Below are 15438 nucleotides of genomic sequence, written 5' to 3' on the forward strand. Positions count from 1 at the left end.
GTTTGGGTTTGATTTTATTGAGTGTTTTTTTGGAACTTGTGTGTGAAAGTGTGTATTTCCAAAAGTGCGCAGTGTGTCCTCTGTCTATTATAGATGAGTGTGTGTGTTGTGATTCTCACCCTCTCCTCCTCCTGGTCCTCAGGGTGACTTCAGGGTCAGCGGACACGAGGAGGAGAGGAACGACAGACAGGTACGACGCCTCCTCTCACGTTTCTCTCCCTCTCTTCCTCAGCTCCTCCTCCTCCTCCTCTCCGTTTTGTCTTTCTATCCAAACGCTCCCACTGTCCAGAGTCACCTGCTGATGCTGGGGCCACAGAAATTAGCTGAAAAGCAAAGGGAACTTCCACTTTTCCCTAACAATGACTCAACTTCTTTCATCTCCTTTATTTACTCTCACTCCCTGTCTCGGTGGCTCCACCCTCCCATCTGCAGAGCTGTGGCGCAGATTGAAGTTTAAGTTGAGTAAACATGTCTGTGAGGCCGAGCTGCTGCGAGGGGAGAGGACGGAGCAAAACGGAAAAAAAAAGTTTTGGGGAGTTCAGGTTAGCACATAAAATAAAACAAAGATAAACAAAGAAATCTGGACAAAATATAAATGAAGAACTTCATGAGTCATTCATTTTTTAGTATCATACAGTATATATTTTATATATTCCTTCAGTTTCCAGGGCACCAGGCTTCATGATAATGTTACTTCAGCTGCAGTTATACTGTATGTATAGCTTAATGAAAACTTAATGAGGAAAAGCATAGAGCAAATACCTGCTGATCTTGCCTGGCTGAAGGTGGAGAGTCTTCTAACTTTATATAGGAATAGGAATATATAGGAATATATGTGTTTTCAAACAACCAACTTGTCTTCACTGAAGAATTTCATTTTCTCAAAACAGACATAGCCATGAAACAAGACAAGTGAGGAGGGGTCATGCTATGATTCCTATAGACCAAGAATTAATGCTGTTAAAAAAAGGGTTATGTATAGAGCCATTTCTGATAGAATAAGTTGCCATACATTTCGTAACTCAAACAAGTAAAGAAAGTAAAAAAAAAAAAAAAAAAAAAACTGCTAAAAAGATTGTTCTTGGGTAAAGGCCTGAAAAATACTACCTGTTTTTGCTGATTTTTCTTTTATGACATTTTTTATTTTTATCCTAATGCATTGGATTTATTGTTGGCAGGTACTCTGTGTGTAGGCAAGGCAGTTTTATTTATAAAGCCCATTTTTACAAACAGTTTGTCTCAAAGGGCTTTACATGGCATCATAACAACATCCTCTGCCCTTAGACCCTCACATCCACTGAGGGAAAACTCCATAGAAAACCCTTTTAACAGGGAAAAAATGGAGAAACCTCAGGGTGAGCAACAGAGGAGGGATCCCTCACCCAGGACGGACAGACGTGTAGTAGATGTTGTTACAGACAAGAAAACAGTTTAAAACACAGAATGTGGAAAACACAGAAATGTTAAGAGCTGATAAAGGCAGCTTCTGGTGAGGGAAGGCAGGGAGAGCAGGCCAGCTTAATGGGAGGACTGGATGGCAGGGCCGGGAAGGGAAGGCCGGTTTAACAGCAGGGGAAAGGGGGGAATTTAGTGAAGAAATTGTATTCATGTATGCATTTATGTAACATATCATTGTAATCGTATTTATATGCATGTTTTAACATGGAGCCCAGGAAGAGTAGCTGTTTCATTATGGGGATCCTTACAAACGTGTTGACAGACAGAATATTCCTCTTCCTCTGATGACTTTGCTGGTTTTCATGCTGCTCCAGCAGGTAAACACACAACACCATGTCACACACCCACACTGCCCGTCTCTCTTCTCTGTGTGTCCTCAGGTTCTGCATGACGAGTGGGCCAAATACTCGGCCTTTTACAAGTACCAGCCCATTGACCTCGTCAGGTAACACGACGCAGCTCAGACACATGGAGACGTTGTTTTGCCTAATATATAACTGAAGATGACTGCCATCACAACACTATGTTAATATGAGACTCACATCAAACTGTGTTCAGCTGCAAATGCGCATTTAAGACCTCGCATATCCAAAGCTTGTATCAGTGTTGGATTAATCTGCTTTTATTGTGAAACCACTCAGTCTCCATGAGGTGAGACAAATGTGTTGAAGACAGTAAATTTGGACACGTTCCCATTACTCCTGCACCGTATGAGAAAAATGAGTGATATGTGTGATTGATTCCTTTATTGTAATTTTTATGCATCACATAAAAACGAAATTGAGTTTCACACATCCACCACTCAGTTATTCAGTGCTAGATTAAAATAAAAGGAGGCTAAAATTGAATTAGCTAAAAAGACATTTAAATAGGACAAAATAATAAGTAATTTAGATTCAAATTACAGATATATTCCTGAGGAACAGATCCAGATATGAGCAGTTCACAGTCCTTGGCTAAGCAACCTGCCTGCTGTTGGAAAGAAGCTAGTTAACTGTAGGGTAGCATCTCCTCCCCTGACTGCATGAGCAAGAACAAGCCAGGAGAGAGATGTGTGTGAGGGTGAGATAAAACTGGTCAATACAGTGATGATGATGTGACTTGAGATAGAAAGACATTTATTTGAAGTGTGCATAGTTTTGCCAAATGCAGCTGAATGATGAGACAAAGGTCACCATAGGTCACATCCGTCCTCCTGCTACTGCTGCTGCTGCAGGTGACACTGCTGAAGGGACTGTAGTTACAGGTTTAAAAATGTTTGTGGCAAATAAAGCTGCACAGAAGGTTGATGAAAAGTGTGTGATGAACAGTGTTGGGCATGTTACTTTGATTGGAAATGTGAGTTTTTAATGTATGACTTCTCAAATACGTCAAATTACTTGGACTTCCCTCCCTATCCCTGTTTATGTAACCACTGCACTAACCAACTCACTCAGTATTCCTCCACACAGACAGGCTTCGAGACACGCTGTATCACTCCGCCTATCAGCTGTTTAGATCAGCGGTGTGTGGAAGAGGTGGAGTGATACAGCACGTTGCGGATCCTGCCTGCCTGTGTGGAGGAATGCTGAGTGAGTTGGTTAGTTCCAGATAAATGGCTTTTCGCGACCAGTTGATGAACTGAGAAAACTGTGTGTATAACGTCCTATACTTAAACAGTGTATTATTTTCCGATGAGTCAAGTAACAGCATAACGGCGCATTTTATTGTCAGTAACAGTAACACCGTTGTAACAGGGGAAACAGTAATTCTTTTGATTACTGTTACTGAAAAAAGTAGCGCCGTTAGTAACGCCGTCATTCCCATCACTGGTGATGAAGGACGCTGACTGTTGTTTTACACACAAAGGCTGTGACGATGCTCAGATGATGCTCCAGCTTCAGATTAGATGCGTCATTACACCTGTGTGAGTTAACCCTTGACCTGCTCTGACCCCACAGGAAGTACTTTGGGGAGAAGATCGGCCTTTACTTCGCCTGGCTGGGTGTTTACACGCAGCTGCTGGTACCGGCCTCCATAGTGGGGATCATTGTGTTTGGCTACGGGGTGGCCACAGTCAACACTAACATACCCAGGTATGTCCCTCCAATGTTCCACTTCCAGTGTGACATCTCTCTTGATTTGACCTCTAAAGACACAAAGTGGTGAGGGCAGCTCCATGTCTGCTAATACACTCACACTTAAAAGATGCAGGATGGAAAAAATTAGAGTTTCTTCTCCTTTAAAGGGGTAGTTCAACTTTTTGGCAAATTGGCCCATTGCCATAATCCCTATAGTAGCAGTAGGTTTGTTACCTTTAAGCTATTATTGCAAGCTATTTTTAGATCAGCGGAGCAGAGCCGCGAGCTGCTCAGAGCAAATACACAATCCAACAACTCCAAAACACTCTGGTGGACAAGTTGTGACCTGCACATTCACCACGCAATGAGATAATAACGGAACGTTACGAGGTAAATTCATGCAAAACCGCTGATGCACGTTCCTGTGGGTGGCGTTTTTTTTGGGAAGCAGTCTCTGCATTTGCCTCGAAAACAACTCCGTCTCGTAACGTTCCGTTATTATCTCATAGCGTGGTGAATGTGCAGGTCACAACTTGTCCACAAGAGCATTTTGGAGTTGTTGGATTGTGTATTTGATGAGTTTGATGAGGGAAACCAGGAAATCCCATTAGCCTCTAGCTCTGAGCAGCTCATGGCTCTGCTCTGCCGTTCTAAAAACGGCTTGCACCAACAAATAAAGGTAATGAACCAACTCCTTAAACTATAGGAATTATGGCAATGGGCCAATTTGCCAAAATGTTGAACTATCCCTTTAAATGCACGCACACATGCTCACACACACTGCAGACAGGGATTGCCCAGATACCTGCTGTATCTGGCTGTAGTCAGGGTTGTGTGGGAGGAACACAGAAGGTACAGCTGGCAGTGTGTGAGTGTGTCATGAAGCAAAAGGCTGATAATTCAGCCTACACTACTGCTCATGAATACTATGAAGCTTTTATTGTGCATATGTGTTAAAACTTCCATTCATTTCCAACGGTTAAATGTAAACGGACAGGTGGTGAATCTAGCATTTAAATCCCTGTAACTGTTAATCACAAATACGTCTGGACTCTCTCTCCCTCCTCAGCCTGGAGATGTGTGACGACCGTCTGAATTTCACCATGTGTCCTCTGTGTGACGGAGCCTGTGACTTCTGGCAGCTCAGCACCGCCTGCGGCACCGCCAGAGCTTCGCACCTCTTCGACAACCCCGCCACCGTCTTCTTCGCCATTTTCATGTCTCTGTGGGGTGAGGTTATACGCGTTTTGCTTCGAGGAGTGCGTGTGTGCGCGCGTGTTTTCCCGTGCGTTTGCGTGTGTGTGAACAGGTGGGCTGAATGCGAAGTTGCTCATTAATATCTCATGACTGCCTTCACCTCAAGAGGAAGTCGTGCTGAGAGCAACAGGCCAACACAGTAGGAATTAAAGGTTAACAGATACAGAAGTCACAGTCAAAGGGAATTAAATAAATACAATTAGCAGCACAAACTCTCTGTGGTGAAAGTCTCTGTATCGTGCTCTTTTGATACTCTGGTACGTGATCAGCATCTTAATCAGCTCCTCTGGTTCCTGGCATAATATTGTGAGGCTACAGATCATTTTGACCAAATAGTCGCCCTCAGGACTGTTTAACCTGTCGTAGTGAGGTGAATTTATTTTCATTTCAGAAAAATAAGAAGAAATGATGACATTTACAGGCAGCAGACTTCAAAAGTATTCATACCCCTTGAACTTTGAACTTTTTAAATTCGTCACGTTACAACCACAAACTTAAATGTATTTTATTGGGATTTTATGTGATAGACCAACATGAAGTAGCACATAATGGTGAAGTGGAAGGAAAATGATACATGGTGTTCAAGATGTTTCACAAATCAAAATCTGAAAAGTGTGGTGTGCACTGTGCATATGTATTCAGCCCCCTGAGTCAATACTTTGTTGAACCACCTTTCGTCTTTTGGGGTGTGTGTCCACCAGCTTTGCAATTTCTCCCCATTCTTCTTTTCAAAACAGCTCCAGTTGAGTCAGATTGGTTGGAGAGCGTTTGTGAGCAGCAGTTTTCAAGTCTTTCCACAGATTCTCAGTAGGATTTAGGTCTGGACTTTGACTGGGCAGGGGCGTGTCCAGATATTTTTGATAGGGGTGGCCCAAGTGGAGCTTTGACTTATGGTGGGGTGGCATGAAACGTGAGCATTAGTGCCTGTGCGCACACATTACGTACTCATGTATACATGTGCACACGTAAACACACGCCCACACAGGTTTTGGCCATGCCCAGTTTTGTCTGCAAAACCCATATCTACTTCAGTTACTAACACTGTGAGAAAAACTAGATATACTAGTCAAAATACAGGAGTGGCAACATACAACTGTGATAGAAAACCCTCAATTTCCCTCTATTTCATTCTTGAAAAAATAAGAAAAATAACTTGACAAAAGCCAGTATAAAACTATACTGGGCATATAGCCCATCATATTTTGGGGTGGTGCCTGGGGTGGCCTCTCAGATTTTAGGGCGGGCCTGTGCCACCCAAGCCCCATATATATTATATTTCTTTATTTTGGACTCTGGGTCCATAGCAATTGCAATAGCTATTGTTGTGCTAGTTGTAAGGTTTGCTATTGCTACATAGCTAATGTTGGCATTAACAACAGTTGTGTACTCGTGTGTGTGTGTGTGTGTGTGTGTGTGTGTGTGTGTGTGTGTGTGTGTGTGTATTTGCAGCGGTGCTGTTCCTGGAGCACTGGAAGCGTCGTCAGATCAGTTTGAGCTTCAGCTGGGATCTGACGGGTATCGAGGAAGACGAGGTACACACACACACACACACACACACACACACACAAATTGGCACATGCACTACTGAGAGTGGAGGTCTGAATACACACGTAAACACACTTACAGATACAAAGTCCTCAAACATAGGACAAACATAGACATGAGCACACACATACACACACATACACACTCTGACCAGCTGATTGCAAAGGAGCTGCTTGTTTTGTGTACTGTAGGAGCTGCACTGTTAGGCATAGAGGAGACTGACAAAAGAAACACATCAGTTAATTCAGTTTCTTATCCTGCATTTTATGGTTGTACAACAGTCAGTGAGATAGAGAGAGAGAGAGATGGGTGAATGAGTGTATTTATAATTTTACCACCTCTGGTTTCCCCTCAGGAACACCCCAGGCCACGGTACGAGACCATCCTCCTCCAGAAGAGACAGAGGAAGCAGAAGAATAAGAAAAAGAAGAAGAAGAATGAGGTAAGATAGATTTAACACCTCCATTAGCATAGACCAGAATGCCACTGATAGGCTACTAATGGAAATATATAATACACTAATGCTCATTCATGAATTGTTAAAAAAACATCAGGTTTTAAGATACACTCATCTGGCGTCTGGTTCAGTCTTACTGAACGGTTGCTGATATTTTGATTTCTGAAACGTGCACCGGACATTAATGTGTGAGATGTAATGATCTAGATTGCCTCTGTAAATTGGGTCAGTCACATTGAGCCCCGTTGGCCCACATCCACTGTGCTGGGGCGACAGATGGCGTGCTGCCACGGTGAGAGGGGTGAGAGGGCGACTGATTGACACGGTGCAGGATCAGTGCTGCGGCGTCCTGAACCTGAGACCTGAAGGACTCTACAGGTGGAGCTGTAGCCGTGGTGGATGTGTGAGCAGTGACCACACGGCTCAGCTTGTTGTTAGGAAGAAGAGACAGTTAACCAGTGTCTTGTCTGTGGTGCTGGGGTAAAAAAAAAGCCCTGAACATTCATTTACAGGGTCAGTTGTAGACTGAGGGGTTGGTTACTAACTGTGCATAATAGTTTTTAGACGTCTGTGCATGAGTGTGCGTGTGCATGTGTGTGTGTGTGTGTGTGTAACCTGTCCCTCTGTCTTGCAGCCAGAGAAACAGGAGGACGGGACAGTGACAGGGAAGGACAGATGGAGACAAAAACTGCTGTCTGCCATGGCTGCAGGAATACCGGTAACCCCCCCCTCACCTCCTCCTTCTCTCCTCTCCTCTCCTCTCCTCTCCTCTCCTCTCCTCTCCTCTCCTCTCCTCTCCTCTCCTCTCCTCTCCTCTCCTCTCCTCTCCTCTCCTCTCCTCTCCTCTCCTCCTCCTGCTCCTCCTTTCCTCCTCTCCTTTCCTCCTCCTCCTCCTGCTCCTTCTTTCCTCTCCTCTCCGGTTTCCCCCTCCTGCAGGCTGCTGTCTATCTGTTCTTCTCTTCCTGTCCCGTCCTCGGGCTGCTACAGTCTCAGCTCCTCAGGTACTTGTGCTTCCTCTGCATCTTCTATCTTAATCCACATATCTGATGATCACAGCAACGAACTGATCCTCAGTAATCTCTGGTCTGTTTCTGGGATTAAAAGTACAAATGAAATTCCTTCGGCACCAAATATCTGTATCTCTTCTGGAAGGGATGTCCCCTCCTTAAGTCGGTGCTTCAGGTGGCTCATCACTGAGACCTGCTCACATCTGACTCTACGTACTGAGGGAACTAGTTCAGAAACTTAGTTGAATTTATACTTGGTTTGTGGTGAGGGAGCAGGAGGCCCCTACCATCAGCAGACAGGAAGACAAAAGTGTTATTTTACACAGTGATTTTCAGCTCTGTGGTGTGTTTTTGTTCCAAAGCAGAAGGAGGAAGTCACAGTGTCACTGTGTCAAATCAAGTTGCCATTCGGTTAAAGGACCAGTATACAGGGTTAGCAGGTGGTCAGTGGTTCAAGCCACATCACATACTGTATTGAGGTGTAGATACAAGCACTGTGTGTGGATGTGACTAATAGTCTAAAGTGCTTTGAGTGCACTATGTAAGTCCATTTACCATCTAGCTGAGGGGCTGCAGACCCCCCTTCCTTTAGCGCTGGGTCAACACTGTATCTATTGTATTTCTGCTGTTGGCATGTTTTCATCTATTCAAACCAATCACAGGCAGCAGAAGGATGCAGTGACAGTGGTTCTGCAGAATAGCGTTGGGCGGGAACTTTGCATATTGGAGAGCTGATATTAAAAAGCTTCTGTTCTGAAGAAGAAAATGCAAGAAAAAGCAGAGGCTATGTATGAGGACTGTGTGTGACCCAGATGTTCATCAAAACTCATTGTTAGAAAGGAGGAAGTTAATGGAAATACAGAGTTTTTCTTTTTTTATTCTGGTCATAATGAAAACGTTATGAATACAAATAACATCATGAATATTACATTCCATCTGTTCCATAGACCCCCCCCCCCCCCCCCCTTAAATCCTCCACTCCGGCCCTTTAAGGCCAGTGCTGGTTAATGACATGTTTAGAAGGACTGGATGGACAGAGCTGAAGACACACAGCTGATGGTAATTAGGGATAATCAGTGTCTCTGCTTCTCTTCTCCTGATCCTGGAGCTGTATGTGTCTCAGATCAAAAGCTGCATGTGCTGTTGTGGTGCAACTAGACTGTCCCATTCTTTACCTGAGCAACAAAGTGTCCTACAGGTGGGCCCTTCATGGTCCAAGCTATCCCAAGATGCATTGCAATGCATTCCAGTAATGACAGCAAGATGATTCTCTGAATTCAGTGCACTTATAATTGTCTGATTTTTGAAAAAACGTTCAACCCCGTAACAAGTCCCCTCACATTGTTTTTGTTACAGGGTTGAATGCTACATGGTTGAAGATTCTGGCTAAAATTAGCCATAAGTCTATAATTAAACAAAGCGTAGGGCAGGCTATAGCACCATATGACTTTAGGAAATCATGAAATTATAATATTTTTCAACATTATTGTTAGTTTTCTGTTAGTTCCTAAAGAGTTGTTAACTATCTTTTATTTATATAATGCAGTCGAAGGTTGAGCTTGACAATGTCAATCTCACAAAAAACAGTAACAAAAGATGCTAACACTTTGTTCTCTTCACAGTATGTTCTTCTAAAGCCTTGATTGATGTCACTTCCTCAATGCTGAGGATGTTGAACTGAACCATTATTTTTAAAACAGGGGAATTATTAGGGTCCGGGCAGCGCAGCTGACAGGACACTATTGTATTCCTAGGAATTCTTCTTCTTCTTCTTCTTTCTTTCTTTCTTCTTCCAAGGAAGTCATACTTCCCATGGGCGAAAACTCACCAAACTTTGCACAAAGGTTCAGTCCCATGCCAGATTCACTCAACTCCAAGGACATGTGCCCCCCCCTCCTAGGGGGGGCACAATAAGCGTTTAAATTTAAAAACTTTAAAAATTCCTACCAAACCAACGGTAGATGCTACAGTGTTGAAACTTCACCACAATGTAGCCTCAATACTGCTGAAACTTTTGTCCACTTAAACTTATTACAAATTATGAAGTCCATCACTCTGTTTTTTTCAATAACTGTAAAACTTTTAAAATGTATCTCCTCCCACAATTTTTGCTCAATTGACACCAAACTTGCTACAGAGCATCTCCAGACCGTCCTCCACAAAACTTGTTTCTCGGTTTTTTGATTAAGCAAAAATTGAGCCTACAGTGCATGAAAACGTTTGACTGTAAACAGTACTGTAAACATATACCATCAAATTCTTGATAAATACATTTTCAATCTTCCTGAAAAAAAATGACAATATTCTGGAGTCATGGTTGATGAAGTTTGGCAAATATCAGAATTTTAACTCAAAAACTAAATTTTCTAGAACATTTTGAATTCTGCTCTCATGGGAACAACTGCAGTCAATGTGAGAGTGGAATTTATAAACATCAGATTTTCTCTTATGAAGCAAAACACTTATCATTAAAAACAAATCACCAACATTTCCATGCTGTCAAGATGCAATTTATGTATTATCAGATTTTTGTTTAGATGACTGAATTATTGACATTTTGACCATTTCATCACAACAGCTGCCCGGGCACTGGCTCACCTGAGTGGATAAATGAAGCTACACAGCAGGTCTCACTACCAGCTAATTAGCTCAGCGAGTTAGGAGCTGGTTCTTGGTGTCAGAGGTTGTGAGTTCGAGACCCAGCAAGGGTGATGATGATGATGACAGATCAAAATGTCAGATGTCCTCAAGCTGTTTTGCTGTCTAAATGCAATTTATGTATTAACAGATTTTTGTTTAGATAATAGAATTTCTGACTTTCTGAAATCTGCCTTGACAACAGCTGCCTGGGCACTGACTCCCTGAGTGGATAAATGAAGCTACACAGCAGGTCTCACTACCAGCCGCTTAGCTCAGCGAGTTAGGAACTGGTTCTTGGTGTCAGAGGCTGTGGGTTCGAGACCCAGCCAGGGTGATGATGATGATGATGACCGATCAAAATGTCAGTTGTCCTTAACACAAAACACAAGACAATTGTCCTAATGGTGGCATCACAACAAGCCTCTAAATTTAAAAATCCAAATAGCTTGGACTGGACCATGTGCGAAGGCTCCTAACATCATAGATTCATAGTAGATGTTTGACAAATACATATCATTATTTTACCTCAAAAACTGATTTTTCTTTTTACTGTGGTTTCAAATCTGCCTACACGACAGTGAATGGCTTACTCAATTTGTGAAGCCACTGTTAAACTACCACTTGTCAATTAGCTCAGTGCGATAGACAACGGTCTTTGATTCCCGAGGTTGTGGGTTCAATCCTCAACTGATGCAAATTGAACATTATAAGGTCAACTGTCTTGTCTTCCTATTCTCCTGTTTGTTGCTCAGAATTGCCTAAATTTGCCCAAAAGCAGCCCGGACCCGACCCATCGCTGCGCAGCAGCTATAATTATGCTTGGTATTGCTATTTCATGATTCATTGACATATATTTTTTTCCAGATTTTTGTATGTTTTGGTTAAGGTAGTCATGGAAACTATTATATTAACAAAAAGTGCACTAGATTCAGAGAATCACTCCTGACATACAGACCCACAACCTGAGCAGAGTAATTAAGCAATATTTAAAACACCTGTACAAGTATGATACATGTACACATTAAAAAGCCCAAAAATGACTTGGTCAATATCTTTATTACACTAGATTGTATGTATGCACAGACAAGAGCAGCTCCAGTTAGCAAGCACAAACACTGCACATGGGTTATTTTGGACTGTGTAGAAGCAATGATGGTAATGCTTGCCATAATGTAACTCAAGAACAGTCACTTTAAATAAATACTGCATTTTAGGAGTTTGATTGTCTTTGTGTTGGTTGAGGGAAAGAAACCTGCTGTTCCACTGAAGCCTTTTTTAAATCTTCATGTTATTCCACTTAATTTTATTGTATTTATGAAAAAAAGAGATTGGTGCAACTTGAGAGAAGATTTAGCTTCTTTTCTTTTATAGCCTACTGCAGTGCAGATATGCACAATAAATGTTCTTAGAATTAACTACTCTGTGAAATATGTCCTCGTAATCCAAGAGTAGTCACTGCTATACTACTATAACAGTGTTTTACTCCTTCAGAAGCAATGATCTTGTAATTGTTTACAAGATGATTGAAAATAACACAACTTTTCCAATTATACTATGATGACCAATTTGAGACTGTGCCGTCCATACACCCTAACAAAACCAAAATAATGCAGCCTACTTACAAATGTACATTTCCATACAGCAGAGAAAACAAATAATTCTATTCTAAATTATTTAGATCCTAATGATTATATTATATGTTCCAGAGCGTGCGCTTCAACTGGTAATGTTAGCTCTGAGCTTTTACTCAGTCATATTGAGAGGAGTTTGTTTGTTCAGGAGAGGAGCTTCTTTCATGGTCTGGAGGGTGCCTCCCTGTTCACAGCTGAGATGAAGAACTATTCTTTTGGCTTCCATGCTGGTGCAAAGGTGAAGATTGGAAGTGGAGATGTACTGTACTGTAGGTCCTTTCTGCCATCAGTCATCATGGGAAATGTCAACTCTCTGCCCAACAAGAGGGATGATGAGCTGGAGATATTGGTGAAAACTACATCTCATCCATGGCAACTGCTGAAATTCCATCTGAAGTTCTCCATGAAGTTGTTGCTAGGATACAGACTAAACATTCTGAGACTTCAATCATGTTTCCCTGATGGACTCACTGGGGGATGTGGTGGAGAGATGCACACTGAAGAATTGTAGAGGCTGAACAACTCAGATTATTCACTTCATAACACCTTGATGGACCAAAAAAAAAAAAAAAAACCCAGCAGTGATGGACGACTCCTCTCTCTTCTCTTCACTGCAGGACAGAGAGATACGCTATAAGACACTTCATACCTACAGCCATCAGGCTTTTTAATTCTTCTGCAAATGGTAGATGAGCTGACGGACAAAATAATTTTCCTTTGGGGATTAATTATGCAATTCTTTATATGATCTTAAATCTGAGGCTGCTCTCTCCTTCTCTCCTAGAAAAGGGCTCTTCATTTGGATGAATATAGATTCAGGACAAGTTAGTTTTTTTTTTGTCTTTGTTTTCTGTCTCGTCTCAGACAACCCCAGACTGTTTCACACTGTTTCACACTGAGTCTGTCAGCTGTTGAAAGACACACATCTTTCCCACTTCCTTCTCTGTACTCAACAATTACACAGTCAGATTTGGCAGAAAACGAGTGGTGCTGTTGAAAGGGAGCATTCGGCGAATGAGGATTAGCATGAGGAAGCTAATCCCTCTAATAAACAGACACACAAACACTTAATCCTAGTTTATCCACAACTGAAAGTTCTATCCACAAATCAAAGAGGAAGAAAAGGGTCAGAGGAGGAAGCTCCAGAAGAACTCCACATGGTGTTACAGTGTCTGTGTTGTTAGGCTACTCCTGCAGGAATGTGACTTGACATTACAAACTGCACAAACTGGAAGAAGCCAATCACGAATGATAAATTGACAACCATTGAAACTCTGTCACATCTAAAATTCTGCTTTTGTTTTTTCAATATTTACAAAGAGTGCATCGTCTTGAGAAGTTTGCCACTGTTTGGCTGCTTTCTCATGCTCACATCTTTATCATGTAGAACCTAAAAAATGACATAGACACAACCTTTTTCTCTCTCAATATTGATAATAACATTGATAATGGAGCAACCATAGTGATCTATACAGCAAATGTCTACAGCTTTACAATAAGGAGCTCTCTCATCCAAAATCAGCAATACTTTTTTCAGCCGTTTTAATCATTTTTTATCAGAGATGTCCGTCCTGAGGAAGGTGAAACCACACAGAGCTGTAAGACCTGACAGATTCGGAGGGACATATCATAGAAATATCACTTTTTGAAGGCTCTTTAACATATGTGTGTTTTGTCTTGACAAAAAATCTGTAATTTTCAGGCTCTCTAGGTTAAAATCCATGTGGTTTTACGAGCTGTTCCCTCTGTTGTCTGGCAATGATGTCATTAGTTTTTGCATAATACCACCCGGTACCGGTAGAAAGGGTGGGGCGGGGCAAGCAGTGGTTCATTTGCATTTAAAGGGACAGGCACTGAAACTAGCAGTTCTGAACAGGGCTGTTTTGAGAGGATGAAAAGAGCTGTGATGTTTGATCCTTGTGGTATTTAGACCAAAGCATGTCACAGACCTGTCTTTAAGACACCTGGGAGCTATTTTCATTTGTGTATAAGGGGCAGAATATGTCTCCTTTAAAGACTGTGCTGAAGAGGTGTGTTTACCAAACTTTTCCAGCTGCTCATGGACACTAGCTCTGTCCCAACGATCTGTAAAACATCAACAGTAATCTCCATTCCCAAGAAAACCAGAGCCATAAGACCTGCAGGACTTTTGCTCCATTGCCCTCATTCCTATTAGTGCATGGAGAGAGTCATGTGTATCCATCCAACACGGTCACTCTGTGATCTAGATCCTCTCCAGTTTGCATAAAGGGACACTGATGCAATCAGTGACTGAACTGAACACCTGCACCATTTTTAACTTGCATAGACTTATCTATTATTTGCTGGATAAAATAATTCCTATGTAATCCACCATGAAGAGTCAAGATAAAGGATTTTATGTCTGACAGACTAGTTTTAAATACATGAGACCGGGTGAATTTTGTCACCAATTTTATTTTCACTTTACACAAATCAAATAATGTGCAATACAAACAACCTAACACTAGTTATGCAGCTGACATGGCCTCAGTGGAACGCCTTACCAGTGTAGAGTCATTAAATGTTTATTTTAACTTTGTCAAAGAGCTCATAAAATGGTTTGATGACACAGTCTCTTACTGAACATAACCAAAACAAAAGAGTCTATTTGGTAACAAGAGCAACTGTCAAAGCCTTTATTTGAACCTATCACAGCTAAGGGCCTTATAGTCAGTCACCTAACTCCTTTAGGTACCTGGGGACTGTGTTGGACCAGTCTTTTACCTTCACAGATCATGTGGACTACATTTACAAAGAAAACACAGAAAAGCTTTTCCTGCTGCGCAAATTAAGGCAATTTCATGTCAGCCAATTCACCCTCAATACGGTGTACCAATCTCTGATCCACAGTACACTCACCTATAACACTGTTCCCTGGTTTGAGCAAAACAAAGCTCTCCACAGTACAAACCCCACCGTCCTGGTCACCACCATAGTACAGAGGTCCAACGCCTCAACAACAAAATACTAGATGATAACAACCGTCTTCTACATCAGTACTTCCAGCTAGTGCTGTCAGGAGAAATGTAAAGCCCCCTGTGCTAAGAAAAGCATTTACAGAAAATCATTAATTCCCATTGCTATAAAATATCTTAATCAGTAAGTCAGCCTACTGCCTCAGCACACAGCACTTCAGATCCCTTTTATCCTCTCTCAGCCTCAACTGGTGCTCATTTCTTTTTCTTATAGTTTTTTTGTGTCTTGTTTAGTGTATTGTATGACTTGGTTGGATGTGATGTTTGTTAATGCACTTGACCTGCTGCACATGTAGGCCAAAGACACATTTTCTATTTTCTATTCTATTTTTTAATACAAACATCTGTGGGAGATGAAAAAAAAAGACAAAGTGTGTTAGAGGAAGA

At 41.8% G+C, this 15438-nt stretch overlaps 1 protein-coding gene across 1 annotated transcript in view; it reads left to right on the forward strand.

Annotated features, from left to right (window-relative positions):
• Positions 1-15438, forward strand: part of ano2b (anoctamin 2b) — a gene marked incomplete at both ends in the record, with an annotated part of 90031 nt that overhangs the window by 33084 nt on the left and 41509 nt on the right. Inside the window, 7 exons of the mRNA XM_083999645.1 lie at positions 143-190; positions 1839-1903; positions 3399-3533; positions 4588-4748; positions 6225-6307; positions 6676-6762; positions 7412-7495. Of these exons, the coding sequence (XP_083855771.1) occupies positions 143-190; positions 1839-1903; positions 3399-3533; positions 4588-4748; positions 6225-6307; positions 6676-6762; positions 7412-7495 (663 nt within the window). The remainder of the gene's footprint in view (positions 1-142; positions 191-1838; positions 1904-3398; positions 3534-4587; positions 4749-6224; positions 6308-6675; positions 6763-7411; positions 7496-15438) is intronic.

Source organism: Trachurus trachurus (assembly GCF_905171665.1).
Source record: "Trachurus trachurus genome assembly, chromosome: 23".
In the NCBI taxonomy this organism is placed as follows: Eukaryota; Metazoa; Chordata; class Actinopteri; order Carangiformes; family Carangidae; genus Trachurus; species Trachurus trachurus.